Source organism: Oncorhynchus mykiss, chromosome 3 (genome assembly GCF_057628025.1).
Source record: "Oncorhynchus mykiss isolate SJ-2025 chromosome 3, ASM5762802v1, whole genome shotgun sequence".
NCBI lineage: Eukaryota > Metazoa > Chordata > Actinopteri > Salmoniformes > Salmonidae > Oncorhynchus > Oncorhynchus mykiss.
This window is the reverse complement of record NC_143024.1, coordinates 89,750,321-89,768,141: the sequence shown is the minus strand read 5'-3', so window position 1 is coordinate 89,768,141 and position 17,821 is coordinate 89,750,321. Positions and strand designations below refer to the sequence as shown.

General features: G+C 43.5%; 1 protein-coding gene across 1 annotated transcript in view; it reads left to right on the top strand.

Annotated features, from left to right (window-relative positions):
• The first annotated feature begins 48 nt into the window (after window positions 1–48).
• Window positions 49–17,821, top strand: part of LOC110520630 (glucose-6-phosphate exchanger SLC37A1) — a 28,382-nt gene continuing 10,609 nt past the window's right edge. The window contains exons 1-14 of the mRNA XM_036975284.2: window positions 49–196; window positions 1,953–2,177; window positions 8,006–8,087; window positions 10,069–10,174; window positions 10,809–10,887; window positions 11,171–11,306; window positions 11,520–11,596; window positions 12,927–13,093; window positions 13,236–13,291; window positions 14,143–14,220; window positions 14,312–14,413; window positions 15,608–15,698; window positions 16,708–16,770; window positions 17,034–17,119. Of these exons, the coding sequence (XP_036831179.1) occupies window positions 2,122–2,177; window positions 8,006–8,087; window positions 10,069–10,174; window positions 10,809–10,887; window positions 11,171–11,306; window positions 11,520–11,596; window positions 12,927–13,093; window positions 13,236–13,291; window positions 14,143–14,220; window positions 14,312–14,413; window positions 15,608–15,698; window positions 16,708–16,770; window positions 17,034–17,119 (1,179 nt within the window). The 5' untranslated portion in view covers window positions 49–196; window positions 1,953–2,121. The remainder of the gene's footprint in view (window positions 197–1,952; window positions 2,178–8,005; window positions 8,088–10,068; window positions 10,175–10,808; window positions 10,888–11,170; window positions 11,307–11,519; window positions 11,597–12,926; window positions 13,094–13,235; window positions 13,292–14,142; window positions 14,221–14,311; window positions 14,414–15,607; window positions 15,699–16,707; window positions 16,771–17,033; window positions 17,120–17,821) is intronic.

Sequence of the window (17,821 nt, the reverse complement as noted above, 5' to 3'; positions counted from 1 at the left end):
GCCATCAAACGCTCACCAGTTTCTATGTACTGTTCTGACGTCATTTGTAGACCAAAGTGGAGGTTGGGCGACCAGTGTGACTGTGAATGACAGTTCCACGAAGCTCTGTGAAAGAACAAGGAAGTGATAGCTATACCGCCCGAGTTGGACGAGAAACAAGACGGTTCTTTTGAAAATTTCCGCGATTTCAGCCACGGTAAGTTTGATCATTTATCCCTCCATGTGTGTGAATTGATAAGGTCGGCGATTTTCCACAGATATACCGCTGTTTTTGTCTAGCATCGAGGGCACGAGGATGAGCAGAAAGTGAAGCGAGCAAGCCATGGATATTTGAACACAATGGTTTAAACAAAGAGCTGTCGGATACATTGTAAGGAGGATTCTTCATCTAAAACCAGTGTGTCTTTCGACTGGAGTATCGATTTGGTTACAATGTTGCTGATGATCATAATGATTGGAAACATTGATGTGTGTGACTTTCAAGCAAACTGGCAAATGTCCTACAGCAGGCTTCTCTCTCTTTGATGTCTGCCACACTGGGAAGTCAAATGTGCTTTCACTGTTTTTGCCACAGTCCAAGAAAATGGTAAAACAACAGTATTGGGCTCTGTATAACAATCTCGATTTAATCTACAGGATGTTAGATGGTAATGCGTTCATATATGGGGAAAAATTGATAAAAATAAGGAAGATAGATACCTATTGTTGAATGAACTTCAGTAATCAACTTCAGTAACTGGATTTGAGGCTCTGTCACAATCTGAATGAAAAGCCTGGTCCAGTTGATGTGCCATCCAATATTCCACGTATGAGGTTTTGCTATAAACTGTAGCCAGCTGTAGGCCGCTGTACTGTATAGGCCAAATCTTTTTGGGGGAAATGTTGTTTAAGTTTTAGTCATTTAGCAGACGCTCTTATACAGAGCGATTTACCTTAGTGAGTGAATACATGTTACTACTTGTCTCCCATGGGAATGGGAAACTATTGAAAGTTTTAGTATGTAGAATTAATCAATTCAACTTACAAAATGATGACCGTGACCATATCAGTAGTGTAAATGACTAATGTCGTGGCAGAGGCTCATGACAGAGTTAACTAGTATGCATAGTTTAGCAAGCCAAGCTGTCGATATACACAGTTGGTGGTTCAGTGCTTGGCAACGTCATGTTCCCAGACCAAGATTCTGGCATAGAAGGGTACTGGTATTCATGCTACATGCATTAAGCAGAAGTTGTATGAATGTGAGCAATATCTCTGATACCCCCAATGAGATGAGTGGCTATGGAAAGTTTACTGTATCCTACTACGCCTTTATGGAGAGTTGTTCCGTGTCATTTCAACAAGCTATCACACCCACCGTCTCAGAAAATTCAGAAATAGTTTCTGTAGTTAGAAACGGGTAATATTGACATTCCTGAGGAAAAAAATGTAATTTCAACAAAATAACAATAAAGAAGGATAAAACTGAATTGCTTTCGTCAAGGACTAGCTTGAAATGTGAGGATGACCACACAACAGATAAAAACCTGGTACTTTCACACTATTTAATGGTAAATAATGCAAGTGACTTCAATGACAAATTTCTCTGAACAGGGAAAAAAAAAGGACATCTCCAGATTCACAGGGAATAGATTACATAATATGGAGAAGCAATACTCCAAGCCGCAGGTTCATATGACTTGTCAAACATAATTTGTTTCTCAGAGATCAAATTATATTTCAACAAAATAATGTTTCACAAAAAGGTCATTGTATCGGTTACTAACTACAAAAACAATCTCAGAACAATCTGAGATGGTTGGTGTCAAACCTCTTTCTTGTGATTTTTGAGGTGGAAGGACCCTGGACAGATACATGCACAAAGTATACGTTTGAGAACGTACGCTATAGAAATGGAACGGAGAGAGATGCTTGCTGTGTTTAAAACTCTTGAATTCTTTTGCCCCGTACAGGAGAATACAGCTTCTGAGGGGATGTTCCTGCAGCCTCTTGGCCATGTCTCCTGGGCCTTGCATTACGCTCACAGAATGGAGCTGTAGGTCTGCGTGTTGGTCATCATCATCATCATCATCGCTGTGAGACCTGCCCATCTGACTGCCCAGTGCCTGTTATCGACAAATCATGGCCCCCGTGCCACCTGGCATCCGTTTCCTGGCATCCTTCAACAGAGATCAGTGGTGAGTTTTGTTTTGTCTGTGTCTGTCCTTCTGCCCGCCTGTCTGTCCACCTTCTGGCCTGTGTCTGACCTTCTGCCCGCCCGTCTGCCCACCTTCTGGCCTGTGTCTGTCCTTCTGCCTGCCCGTCTGTCCACCTTCTGGCCTGTGTCTGTCCTTCTGCCCGCCCGTCTGTCCACCTTCTGGCCTGTGTCTGTCCTTCTATCCCGCCCGCCTGTCCACCTTCTGGCCTGTGTCTGTCCTTCTGCCAGCCCATCTGTCCACCTTCTGGCCTGTGTGTGTCCTTCTATCCCGCCCGTCTGTCCACCTTCTGGCCTGTGTCTGTCTTGTCTGTACGTCTATCTGCCTGTCTGTCTTTTTGTCTCTGTCTTTCAGATCAAAATGCACTCGGTCATAAGTAGTTCATCAATTTAATTAATCAAGATGGCGGTGTTGTCAGAACAATATGAGTGGGTCAGGGCTAACGCCTTGCTTTTTGGTTGGTGGCATTTGGTTCAAGAAGCAGGCTGTCGTCCTCTGACAAGTAAGCCGACTATTCATGTCCCTCTTCTAATCAAACCAGATATTCGTGTTTCTGTTTTATAATTCCACAGAGTCCTGTCTGTCCACTTGGGTTGTGTGCTTGTCTTGACATTCTTTAGGGTGAAAAGTGAGTGAAGGATACACAGCCCATCATTCTGTTGGTTTGTGCTACTCTGTTTATGGGGATTTTGCCTCTGCGGGATCTTGCTCACACTTGGACTTAGTTGTAAATTGTTGATGACTTATTATATCAGGGCTCAAGCCATACGATGCCTGTGTGTGTGACCCTAGTGTCAGTGTACTGCCTTGTCTTGTGCTGCTATCAATTTTATATTTCGTCCAATATAATTATGTGTGCGAGACAGGGAATTGGCCGTGCCACAGACAGAGAGAGAGAGAGAGCACTGTGCTAACAACAGACAGCACATAGATCATATAATGTATAGGGCTTACAGCTGTAAATGATAGGTAAGCACCATCTATGTGACGTTGGCCCAGGATACCTGCAGGCAGGTTAATGATTACTGAACAGCTTCTACCCCAAGCCTTAAGACTGTTAAATAGTTAACCAGATAGCTACCCGGACTATCTGCATTGACCCTTTCTACACTAACTCATCACACACTGCTGCTACTGTTTATTATCTATCCTGTTGCCTCGTCACTTTCATCCTAGTTATATGCACATTGTCTCAGTACTGGTACCCTGTGGATCGTTACTCATTGTTCATTTATTATTACGTGTTATTACTTTTCTATTATTTCTCTATTTTCTTTCTCTCTGCATTGTTGGGAAGGGCCTGTAAGTAAACATTTCACTGTCTAATCTACACCTGTTGTTGGGAAGGGCCTGTAAGTAAACATTTCACTGTCTAGTCTACACCTGTTGTTGGGAAGGACCTGTAAGTAAACATTTCACTGTCTAGTCTACACCTGTTGTTGGGAAGGACCTGTAAGTAAACATTTCACTGTCTAGTCTACACCTGTTGTTGGGAAGGACCTGTAAGTAAACATTTCACTGTCTAGTCTACACCTGTTGTTGGGAAGGGCCTGTAAGTAAGCATTTCACTGTCTAGTCTACACCTGTTGTTGGGAAGGACCTGTAAGTAAGCATTTCACTGTTAGTCTACACCTGTTGTTGGGAAGGACCTGTAAGTAAGCATTTCACTGTCTAGTCTACACCTGTTGCTTATCCCATTCATTATTAGGGCCAGGAATTGTTCCTTGTCAAGTCACGTGATTACTTCTATTATCAGTAGAACTATAGTCAAAGGTCAAACTGAAAAAGAGCGGAGAACCAAGTTGTTAACCTGAATCTTCATAGGGGTATTACACTATGAAGTATTTCCTTGAACTCTCCCACATTCCATTGCATTCCGACTGACAGTTAGTCCGTGTGAGTGGCATGCTGAAGTCAAGGTTGTAAACCTTTTGTCCTTTGTGGCTGTAGCCACTCTCTGTCTGGTGTTCTCAGAGCGGTGGAGCTGGGACAGTGGTGGTGTTCTGTGTTTTCACAGAGCCACTGACGTGTTTTACACTAAATTACTGCTGACAGGGAAGACACTGCCAGTGTCCTAACTGTCTAATTTCTGTCCTGCCTTGGGAGAGAACACAACCCCCTTTCCACTAGAGAGACACACACACACACACAGAGATATAAACATGCACATGCTGCCCAGCTATTGTGAGTGTACATAGGCAATCAGGGATTCTTCCCTCTGACTGCTTTCCTCCCCTTAGCAACTGGTCTCTAGGGCTGGTTTATGGTGGTGTGACTTTACCTGCCATAAGTGTCTGTTTCAGGCTTGATCAGGGGAAGACCCACGTCGGGATGGCTGTGTTTGGTTAGGTCAGGGGTGAACCCACGTCGGGGGGGCTGTGTTTGGTTAGGTCAGGGGTAGACCCACGTCGGGGTGGCTGTGTTTGGTTAGGTCAGGGGTGTACCCACGTCGGGGGGGCTGTGTTTGGTTATGTCAGGGGTGAACCCATGTCGGGGTGGCTGTGTTTGGCTAGGTCAGGGGTAGACCCACGTCGGGGTGGCTGTGTTTGGTTAGGTCAGGGGTAGACCCACGTCGGGGGGGCTGTGTTTGGTTAGGTCAGGGGTGAACCCATGTCGGGGTGACTGTGTTTGTTTAGGTCAGGGGTGAACCCACGTCGGGGTGGCTGTGTTTGGTTAGGTCAGGGGTGAACCCATGTCGGGGTGGCTGTGTTTGGCTAGGTCAGGGGTGAACCCACGTCGGGGTGGCTGTGTTTGGTTAGGTCAGGGGTAGACCCACGTCGGGGTGGCTGTGTTTGGCTAGGTCAGGGGTGAACCCACGTCGGGGTGGCTGTGTTTGGTTAGGTCAGGGGTAGACCCACGTCGGGGGGGCTGTGTTTGTTTAGGTCAGGGGTGAACCCACGTCGGGGTGGCTGTGTTTGTTTAGGTCAGGGGTGAACCCACGTCGGGGTGGCTGTGTTTGGTTAGGTCAGGGGAAGACCCACGTCGGGGTGGCTGTGTTTGGTTAGGTCAGGGTTGAACCCACGTCAGGGTCTGTCGAATTCGACTTGTTTGCCCTTTGCACAAGTCCACCAGGAAATAACTGATGAGTGGGAGATCTACAAGAACAGGACTTCATGGTTTTTATTATACTCACCTGCTCTCGCTGGGTTTATTATACTCACCTGCTCTCGCTGGGTTTATTATGCTCACCGGTGATGTGAGTAATGACCATGAAAACATGCCAGACTGGTTATACAGTTGAAGTCGGAAGTTTACATACACTTAGATTAGAGTCATTAAAACTCGTTTTTCAACCACTCCAGAAATTTCGTTTTGGCAAGTCTGTTAGGACATCTTCTTTGTGCATTTTTTCCAACAATTGTTTACAGACAGATAATTCACTGTATAACAATTCCAGTGGGTCAGAAGTTTACATACACTAAGTTGACTGTGCCTTTAAACAGCTTGGAAAATTTCAGAAATGTATGTCATGGCTTTAGAAGCTTCTGATAGGCTAATTGACATAATTTGAGTCAATTGGAGGTGTACCTGTGGATGTATTTCAAGGCCTACCTTCAAACTCAGTGCCTCTTTGCTTGACATCATGGGAAAATCTAAAGAAATCAGCCAAGACATCAGGAAAAAAATTGTAGACCTCCATAAGTCTGGTTCATCCTTGGGAGCAGTTTCCAAACGCCTGAAGCTACCACATTCATCTGAACAAACAATAGTATAAACACCATGTGACCACACAGCCGTCACACCGCTCAGGAAGGAGACGTGTTCTGTCTCCTAGAGATGAACGTACTTTGGTGCGAAAAGTGCAAATCAATCCCAGAACAACAGCAAAGGACCTTGTGAAGATGCTGGAGGAAACAGGTACAAAAGTATCTATATCCACTGTAAAACGAGTCCTATATCGACATAACCCTAAAGGCCGCTCAGCAAGGAAGAAGCCTCTGCTCCAAAACCACCATAAAAAAGCCAGACAACAGTTTACAACTGCACATGGGGACAAAGATCGTACTTTTTGGAGAAATGTCCTCTTGTCTGATGAAACAAAAATAGAACTGTTTGGCCATAATGACCATCGTTATGTTTGGAGGAAAAAGGGGGAGGCTTGCAAGCTGAAGAACACCATCCCAACCGTGAAGCACGGGGGTGGCAGCATCATGTTGTGGGGGTGCTTTGCTGCAGGAGGGACTGGTGCGCTTCACAAAATAGATGGCATCATGAGGAAAGAATTATGGAAATGAATTATGTGGATATATTGAAGCAACATGTCAAGACATCAGTCAGGAAGTTAAAACTTGGTCGCAAATGGATCTTCCAAATGGACAATGATCCCCAAGCATACTTCCAAAGTTGTGGCAAAATGGCTTAAGGACAACAAAGTCAAGGTATTGGAGTGGCCATCACAAAGCCCTGACGTCAAATACTATTGAACATTTGTGGGCAGAACTGAAAAAGCGCGTGTGAGCAGGGAGGCTGACACCTGACTCCGTTACACCAGCTCTGTCAGGAGGAATGGGCCAAAATTCACCCAACTTATTGTGGGAAGCTTGTGGAAGGCTACCGAAACGTTTGACCCAAGTTAAACAATTTAAAGGCAATGCTACCAAATACTAATTAAGAGTATGTAAACTTCTGACCCACTGGGAATGTGATGAGAGACATAAAAGCTGAAATAAATCATTCTCTCTACTGTTATTGACATTTCACATTCTTAAAATAAAGTGATCCTAAGACAGGGAATTTTTACTAGGATTAAATGTCAGGAATTGTGAAAAACTGAGTTTAAATGTACTTGGCTAAGGTGTATATAAACTTCTGACTTCAACTGTAGCTACTGTGTGTTCAACATGTATACAATTCTTCTGGTTTTATCCAGCTCTATTTGAGATATTTGACCATGCCTTGCTGACATCTAGGTCATCAATCCTCTGATATCTGCGATGTCGTAGACGATAACCATCTGATTTCGTGTTGGTTAACCTGCATGAGCAGCATTTTGAAGTTGTGATCCACGGATAGGTCAACAGAGAGCTTTCTGATGAAGAACTGCGTGCACAACTTTTCATGACGCTGATGGGCGGTGGGTGTACAGGGCATTCGGAAAGTATTCAGACCCCTTGATTTTTTTCCACGTTTTGTTACGTTACAGCCTTATTCTAAAATTATTTAAATCGTTTTTCCCTCTCATCAACCTACACACAATACCCCATAATGACAAAGCAAAAACAGTTCTTAAGATTTTTTTCACAAAAAAAAAAAAATGAAATATCACATTTGCATAAGTATTCAGACCCTTTACTCTGTACTTGTTGAAGCACCTTTGGCAGCTAGTACAGCCTTGAGTCTTCTTGGGTATGATGCTACAACCTTGGCAAACCTGTAATTTGGGGAGCTTCTCCCATTACTCTCTGGAGGTCCTCTTAACCCTTGTCAGGTTGGATTGAGTGTCGCTGCACAGCTATTTTCAGGTCTCTCCAGAAATGTTTGATTGAATTTTATAAAAAGGCTGTAACATAACAAAATGTGTAAAAAGGGAAGGGGTCTGAATACTTTCAAAATGCACTGTATATCTCACCCTGTATCAGTGGATGAATGCCACCCACTTACTACCTCCTCCTCCCCTCCAGTCCCTTACTGATGCCCCCTGTGTTGTCCCCCTGTAGGTACAGAGCCTCCAGTCCCTTACTGATGCCCCCTGTGTTGTCCCCCTGTAGGTACAGAGCCTCCAGTCCCTTACTGATGCCCCCTGTGTTGTCCCCCTGTAGGTACAGAGCCTCCAGTCCCTTACTGATGCCCCCTGTGTTGTCCCCCTGTAGGTACAGAGCCTTCACCTTTGGCCTCACCTTCCTGCTGTACACCAGCTTCCACCTGTCCAGAAAACCCATCAGCATTGTCAAGGTAACACACACAGACACTGATGTATTCCTATAGGGAATTCACTGTACTACACTGGCATGTTGCATAAACAGAGACTTACTTACTATACACTCGTTTCCACACACTATAAATACATGTTATCAGCACAGGTGGTATTGTAACCTGGTCAGCATGACCTCTATGTGGTTCAGCCTGCTACTATAACCTGGTCAGCATGGCCTCAATGTGGTTTAGCCCCGCACATTGACTCGGTACCGGTACCCCCTATATATAGCCTCGTTATTTTATTCTTGTGTGACTTTTTATTTGATTTCTTACTTAATAAGAAAATATTTACAAAAAAATTGACTCTTATTGTTTCGTAAAACTACATTGTTGGTAAAGGGCTTGTAAGTAAGAATTTCAGGTAAGGTTGTTGTACCTGTTGTATTCAGGGCATATGACAAATAAAATTTGATTTGAATGCTAATTGGATGAAAGCTGTGGTATATCAGACCGTATACCACTGGTATGAATAGGAAAAGATACGCTAGTATCAATAAGTCACCGCGGGGCTTTGTGGTATATGGCAAATTTATGACGGCTGTTTTCAGGCACTCCGTGATGCGTTGTGCGTTACAGCAGCCCTGACACGGAACCCAAACCGGCTGCCCGCATGCGCCATCGTGCGCTATCGTGCATACATTTATTTTGTCCCCCTACACCAAACGCGATCCCGACACGCAGGTTAAAATATCAAAACAAACTCTGAACCAATGACATTCATTTGGGGACCGATCGAAAAGCATTAAACATGTATGGCAATTTAGCTAGTTAGCTTGCACTTGCTAGCTAATTTGTCCTACTTAGCTCGCTTGCTGTTGCTAGCTAATTTGTCCTGGGATATTAACATTGAGTTATTTTACCTGAACTGCACAAGGACCTCTACTCAGACATATTAATCCACACATAAAACAGCCAACCGAATAATTTCTAGTCATCTCTCCTCCTTCCAGGCTTTTTCATCGTTGAACTTATATGGTGATTGGCATCTAAACTTTCATAGTATTACCACAACGACCGGCAAAACAGTTAGTCTTTCAATCACCCACCTGGGTATAACCAATGAGGAGATGGCACGTGGGTACCTGCTTCAATAAACCAATGAGGAGATGGGAGAGGCAGGACTTGCAGCGTGATCTGCGTCAGAAATAGAAAGGACTTATATTTTAGCCCATGGCATCGCAGACGCTTGTTGGCGAGCACGCAATAATTGAATAACATGGATTTCTAAATTTATTTTGAAATGCGACATGTCCGGTCTGGTCAACATGTTAACCGTATATTAGCCCTACACCACAAACCCCTGAGGTGCCTAATTGCTTAATTATACCATGGCATTGTTGAATACTCCTTTCTGATTGACTTGAAGGGCATTCTAGAGTGTGCATTATTTCCCTATAAGGCACGGTATATTTACATGGTAAAATTCAATGGCTATAGTTCATTCTTAGATGTTCAGTTTGAGCTGCTTGAGGTCAAACATGATTGGCATTGTTGAATTCGATTTTCATTATAGAAAGCTAGGACTGATGTTTGGTTTGCTAAACTAGCAAGTGTGTTAGGTTACCAAGGCAACTACTGTGACTATCAAGTAAACTTGCTAGCTACCTCAGTGGATGTTGAACACACTTCTTCTACCTGTAAATGAACACAGTTCATAGTGGTAAATGTGTTTAAATTATAGCCTTGGTATAAAAAGGGATAATCAACTCGGGGCTCTATGCGTTTTCTGGAAAATAATGCCTCTCTGCTAGCGCGTTGTGGACCACACCCTCCACATCCTTCATTATTTCCCAGAGAACGCATCGACCGTTGTTTACTTTGGAACCATAGCTGCAAGCTGCTTGACATTGGGATGGATGAATGACAAGCTACATGTATGCTGTAGCAGGTGGGGTTTTTTTTCTCACTATGAGGGTAATGAATATGTTTTCTCATGGAGATCATACTTGCTCCACAGAGTGAGCTGCATAAGAACTGCTCAGCTCTCCATGAGCTCTCCACGGCTGGTAGTAGGCAGCTGCCCAGCTTCCACACAGAGACAGACTGCAGCTGGAAACCTTTTGGTGAGACCCCACTCAACCCTCGTTCTCCCCCCTCTTTCTCTGCCTGACACACTTTCTATGATGACCCTCTTCTTCTCAATCCCTCGTACACCAATTCCCATTCCCTCCCAGCTATTCCACCGACCTAGCTTCCCTACACTTGTTACTATTCGCTCATTTTTGTTGGTCCCCATAACCAAATCCAGTGGTCAGTATTCAGATACAGTGGGGCAAAAAAGTATTTAGTCAGCCACCAATTGTGCAAGTTCTCCCACTTAAAAAGATGAGAGGCCTATAATTTTCATCATAGGTACACTTCAACTGTGACAGACAAAATGAGAAGAAAAGAAATCCAGAAAATCACATTGTAGGATTTTTAATGAATTTATTTGCAAATTATGGTGAAAAATAAAGTATTTGGTCACCTACAAACAAGCAAGATTTCTGGCTCTCACAGACCTGTAACTTCTTCTTTAAGAGGCTCCTCTGTCCTTTTTTGCCCCACTGTATGATGGAAATTACAGGCCTCTCATCTTTTTAAGTGGGAGAACTTGCACAATTGGTGGCTGACTAAATACTTTTTTGCCCCACTGTAAGTGGCCATTGGTTGAATTGATGTTATTCTTATGCAAAAACTTTTTTTCACCATTTCTAGATAAAAGCAACTATAAGCAGCTTCTGGGAGCCATGGACTACTCCTTCCTCTGTGCCTACGCTGTGGGAATGTACCTCAGGTAAGGCCTCATCCAGGCTGTCCATTTAACCTGACCAGGGGGAAATCTCTGGCTGTGTTATTAGCTAGAAAGGTCTTGGAGTTGATCCTGGACAGGTCAGGTGATTAGGAATACCCACCATTATCTTACTGGTAGCTGCTATTTTTAACTTGAGCAAGAGTGTCAACGCTGAAGATCTGAGTTGGTGACAGTTTGTATTCTATTAGAGGCCTAGTGATGAACCTGAACCTGGGAGGAGATTGTGTCTATTCCTATGATTGTGTCATCATTGTGCGTCCCGCAGTGGCATCATCGGCGAGCGCCTGCCTATTCGTCTGTACCTGACGTTCGGCATGCTGATGAGTGGCCTCTTCACCTGTCTGTTTGGTCTGGGCCGCATCTACAACATCCACAACCTCAGCTTCTATATATTTGTCCAGGTGAATCAAACGCATACATAGAATGCCATACACTCACATATATATATATATACACACACACACACACACACACACACACACACACACACACACACACAAATGTTGGAGAAATCAGAGAACAACTATTCTGTATTCTGAATGTTTTTCTAGCTGCTCTCGTTGCTCCCAAGTCTAACACAACATACTCCTCTGCGTGTTTCTCCGCTGCCTCAGGTGGCCAATGGCTTGGTTCAGACCACTGGCTGGCCCAGTGTGGTCACGTGCATCGGGAACTGGTTTGGGAAGGGAAGGTAAGCCACAAGATGTGTTGTTGTTGTTGTTATTATTCTGATGATTCCGCTATAGTTCAGATACGTTGAAGTTACAATAGGAATTTAACTATGTTATTTGGTGTTCCCTTCAGGAGGGATCTGATCAGAACACTATCCTAACTCTGTTTTAACTGATCAGAACACTATCCTAACCCTGTTTTAACTGATCAGAACACTATCCTAACTCTGTTTTAACTGATCAGAACACTATCCTAACTCTGTTTTAACTGATCAGAACACTATCCTAACCCTGTTTTAACTGATCAGAACACTATCCTAACCCTGTTTTAACTGATCAGAACACTATCCTAACTCTGTTTTAACTGATCAGAACACTATCCTAACCCTGTTTTAACTGATCAGAACACTATCCTAACTCTGTTTTAACTGATCAGAACACTATCCTAACTCTGTTTTAACTGATCAGAACACTATCCTAACCCTGTTTTAACTGATCAGGACACTATCCTAACTCTGTTTTAACTGATCAGAACACTATCCTAACCCTGTTTTAACTGATCAGAACACTATCCTAACTCTGTTTTAACTGATCAGGACACTATCCTAACCCTGTTTTAACTGATCAGGACACTATCCTAACTCTGTTTTAACTGATCAGAACACTATCCTAACCCTGTTTTAACTGATCAGAACACTATCCTAACTCTGTTTTAACTGATCAGAACACTATCCTAACCCTGTTTTAACTGATCAGAACATTATCCTAACCCTGTTTTAACTGATCAGAACACTATCCTAACCCTGTTTTAACTGATCAGGACACTATCCTAACCCTGTTTTAACTGATCAGGACACTATCCTAACCCTGTTTTAACTGATCAGGACACTATCCTAACCCTGTTTTAACTGATCAGGACACTATCCTAACCCTGTTTTAACTGATCAGAACACTATCCTAATCCTGTTTTAACTGATCAGAACACTATCCTAACCCTGTTTTAACTGATCAGGACACTATCCTAACTCTGTTTTAACTGATCAGAACACTATCCTAACTCTGTTTTAACTGATCAGAACACTATCCTAACTCTGTTTTAACTGATCAGAACACTACACTATCCTAACCCTGTTTTAACTGATCAGAACACTATCCTAACCCTGTTTTAACTGATCAGAACACTATCCTAACTCTGTTTTAACTGATCAGAACACTACACTATCCTAACCCTGTTTTAACTGATCAGAACACTATCCTAACCCTGTTTTAACTGATCAGAACACTATCCTAACTCTGTTTTAACTGATCAGAACATTATCCTAACCCTGTTTTAACCGGTGTTCCCTACAGGAGGGGTTTGATCATGGGCATATGGAACTCCCATACCTCAGTGGGCAACATCCTGGGCTCTTTGATCGCAGGTTACTGGGTCTCCTCCAACTGGGGCCTGTCCTTCATCGTCCCCGGCCTCGTCATCGCTGCTATGGGCGTCGTCTGCTTCCTCTTCCTCATCGAACGTGAGTACTGCTCTGTGACTGGTTGTAGGAAGATGGGACGGGACTTTCTTCCCCTTGACCTCCGAGAAGTTTCCGTGCATGATTTTTGGAATGGTAAAACGTTTGCATGCTGACATCTAATCTGACCTGGTTTTGTCTGCAGATCCAAATGATTTGAAAAGCATCCATGATGTACAGAACCCTGCTTCCAGCAACACTGTGAGTACTTATCATGTCTCTCTGGGCGTCCCTCAAAGCATCTCTTAGTATAGACATAATATGGGGATGACATTTCAGAGGTATGAATCTGAGACAAAGCCCCCTTGTTTTTGTCCTATGCCGAGTGTAAGTGCCATTTTGGAAATGTGTTGTGGACATTGTTTTTTTGGTTTTGTGAGCCATGAGTGGTTTCATTGTGCGTAGCCCACGTCTTCAGAACTTGCCTGAATAGCATTGTTTCCATAACAACTGTCTCCCACTTTATCCCACTGGTAGCAGCAGAGTACCTGAGTGTCACACATCCAAAAGGGAAACAAAACATAATTGTTTACAATGTGGGTGGATTCATTGTAAAATCTTTATTTAGGGTTATTCTTGATTGACAGGTGATGTTTTCATCCTCCCACATGACTTTGAACTGCGTTACAGATGTTTACATTGGTGGCTGCTGGAACACTGCATCTTGCTGGTGAAAACTGAATGTAGCTTCATGTGGATTCTGTAACATGATGGTGGAAACTGAATGTAGCTTCCTGTGGATTCTGTAACATGATGGTGGAAACTGAATGTAGCTTCCTGTGGATTCTGTAACATGATGGTGGAAACTGAATGTAGCTTCCTGTGGATTCTGTAACATGATGGTGGAAACTGAATGTAGCTTCCTGTGGATTCTGTAACATGATGGTGGAAACTGAATGTAGCTTCCTGTGGATTCTGTAACATGATGGTGAAAAGTGAATGTAGCTTCCTGTGGATTCTGTAACATGATGGTGAAAACTGAATGTAGCTTCATGTGGATTCTGTAACATGATGGTAAATGGTGTTGTACTTGGTTTTGTTTTCTAATATAGAAGCTGACCAATAGCTGGAAAGGGGTGAATGGACATAACCAGCTCTATCATTCGTACAAACAAGGAGGCAAATCTCAGGTGTGTGTCTGTTTTTATCTGAGTTTGTCTGTGTTTTTTGGTTAATGTCTTTATCTAGATCTGTGTTATTAACCCTTGGTCTCCCTCTCAGAACTGGGACACAGAGCTGCTGCTCCCTGTACAGCAGGTGGTAGTGGTGAAAAGTGAATCGGAGCCCTCGGCCATCAGCTTCATGGGAGCATTACGCATACCGGTCAGTCACCTGAGCTCTCACACCACCCATATCACACACACACACTTATGTATTGATATCCTTGTGGGGACCAAATAATTGATTCCCATCCAACATCCTTTTTTCCTTCACCCTAAACCCCTAACCCTAAAACTACACCTAACCCTTAACCCTAAAACTACACCTAACCCTAAAACTACACCTAACCCTTAACCCTAAAACTACACCTAACCCTAAAACTACACCTAACCCTAAAACTACCCTTAACCCTAAACCCCTAAAACTACACCTAACCCTTAACCCTAAACCCCTAACCCTAAAACTACACCTAACCCCTAACCCTAAAACTACACCTAACCCCTAACCCTAAAACTACACCTAACCCCTAACCCTAAAACTACACCTAACCCTTAACCCTAAACCCCTAACCCTAAAACTACACCTAACCCTAAACCCCTAACCCTTAAACTACACCTAACCCTTAACCCTAGCACTAACCCTAACTCCTAACACTAAACCTACCCTTAACCCCTCACTCCTTACTCTTCATTCCTAACCCCTTATTCCTAACCCCTACACTAAACCTAAGCCTAACTGTAATGTTCAAGTCTAAAATAGCATTTTTACTTGTAGGGAACAGCAAAATTTCCCAACATGTCAGAATTGTCCTTGTTTTACTATCCTTATGAAGACTTCTGGTACCCACAAGGATAGTTAAACAAAAAGGCTACTGAGGGGAGGAAGGCTCATAATAGTGTGGAACGGAACAAATGGATACCATTCCACTGTTTCCTCTCCAGCCATTACCACGAGCCCTCCCCATTTTTAAGGTGCCACCAACCCCGTGTGACACACACACACACACACCAATGCCCAGGCCCTGTTCCCCAAAGCCAGGGTGTCAAACTCATTTCCTGGAGGGCTTGTATCGGCTGGTTTTTGTTATTTTCTTTCAATTCAAGTCCAATTTAAGACCTACACAACCAGGTGAGGGGAGTTCCTATCTAATCAATGACCTTAATTGATCAAATCAAGTACAAGGGCCAGCGGAACCCTGCCGGCTCTTAAATAGATCAAAAAGAATTGCATAGGTGCTGTATAAGCACCTGGGGAAAACGCTGGCCCTAAACATAAACCAAGTACCTTTCTATTCTAGACAACTATATAGCTTTTATTTGTTGACAGTCTGGCTTCTCTCTCTCTTTCTCCATCCAGGGAGTGATCGAGTTCTCTCTGTGTTTGCTGTTTGCCAAGCTGGTCAGCTACACTTTCCTCTTCTGGTTGCCGCTCTACATCACGAAAGCAGGTGTGTTGCAGTGGTGGGAAAATTACTCGATTGTCATACTTGAGTAAAAATAAAGATACCTTAACAGAAAAATGACTCGATTGTCATACTTGAGTAAAAGTAAAGCTACCTTAACAGAAAAATGACTCGATTGTCATACTTGAGTAAAAGTAAAGATACCTTAACAGAAAAATGACTCGATTGTCATACTTGAGTAAAAGTAAAGATACCTTAACAGAAAAATGACTCAAGTAAAAGTGAAAGTTTCCCAGCTAAATACTACTTGAGTAAAAGTCTAAAAGTATCTGGTTTCAAATGTACTTAAGGTCAGTGGTAGAAAAAGTACTCAATTGTCATACCTGAGTAAAAGTAAATGCTATACATCAAAGTCCTGATATTAAGCAAACCAGACGGCACGGTTTTCTTATTATTTTTAATTACGGACAGACAGGGGCACACTCCAACACTCAGACATCATTTACAAACACAGTTTTTTATGTTTCGTGAGTCTGCCAGATCAGAGGCAGTAGGGAGTCTGCCAGGTAGTTATTCCCGTGCTCTGCCAGGTTGTTATTCCCGTGCTCTGCCAGGTAGTTATTCCCGTGCTCTGCCAGGTAGTTGTTCCCGTGCTCTGCCAGGTAGTTGTTCCCGTGCTCTGCCAGGTAGTTGTTCCCGTGCTCTGCCAGGTAGTTATTCCCGTGCTCTGCCAGGTAGTTATTCCCGTGCTCTGCCAGGTAGTTGTTCCCGTGCTCTGCCAGGTAGTTGTTCCCGTGCTCTGCCAGGTAGTTGTTCCCGTGCTCTGCCAGGTAGTTGTTCCCGTGCTCTGCCAGGTAGTTGTTCCCGTGCTCTGCCAGGTAGTTGTTCCCGTGCTCTGCCAGGTAGTTGTTCCCGTGCTCTGCCAGGTAGTTGTTCCCGTGCTCTGCCAGGTAGTTGTTCCCGTGCTCTGCCAGGTAGCATTATTAGTATTGTCACTTGTTTTGTTTGCCAGAGGGTGTGTTGAGATAATGTGCTGTCTGTCTGTCTGTCTCAGCTCACCTAGATGCCAAGAAGGCCGGAGAGCTCTCCACTCTGTTTGACGTGGGAGGAATTGTGGGTATGTTCCCTTTTTTTTTTTTTTTTTCCAGAGGTTGTTTTTACATCTGTTTTCATGATGTCAAAACGAACCATATAACTGTCTTATGATCTGGATGTTTCTGCTCCTTTGTGTGTTTTGTGTCAGAGATAGTTTTTTATTTGTCGAGATTATCATTGGAAACTAATAGACATCATTCCTGCATCATTGGAATAGAACTACCCTCAAACCACTCGTATTTTCTTGATTGTGGTGCTCATCACATAGTCTGTCTGTCTGTACAGGGGGAATCCTGGCTGGGGTCATATCTGATAAGCTGGGAAAGAGGGCCACTACCTGTGCAGTGATGCTGCTGCTGGCTGCTCCTACTGTGAGTCGGTCCGTCTCTCTCTCGGTCTTGCTCTCTGTCTTGTCTCCGCCTCTCTCTCTCTGACTCCCCCCTGTTGTACAGGACAGGAATCACAGTTGATCATCTCAATGAATAAAAATATGAGCATGCATCATGAACCTTACAGGACATGTACACTGAGTGTACAAAACATTTAAGGACACCTTCCTAATATTAATTTACACCCTCCAGTTTTGCCCTCGGAACAGCTTCAATTGGCTGCTAACCAAGTTGGCTGCTAAACATGTGACAAATACAATTTGATTTGATTGGTCGGGGCATGGACTCTGCCAGGTGTCGAAAGCGTTCCACAGGGATGCTGGCCCACGTTGACTCCAATGCTTCCAACAGTTGTGTCAAGTTGGCTGGATGTCCTTTGGGTGGTGGACCATTCTTGATACACACAGGAAACTGTTGAGTGTGAAAAACCCCAGCAGCGTTGCAGTTCTTGACACTCAAACCGGTGCGCCTGACACCTACTACCGTACCCCGTTCAAAAGACACTTAAATATTTTCTTTCCCGTTCAACCTCTGAATGGCACACATACAAAATCTACACTGAGCAAAAATATAAAAAGTAAATTGTTGGTCCCATGTTTCATGAGCTGAAATAAAATATCACAGAAATGTTCCATACCAAAACCTTATTTCTCTCAAATTTTGTGCACAAATTTGTTTATATCC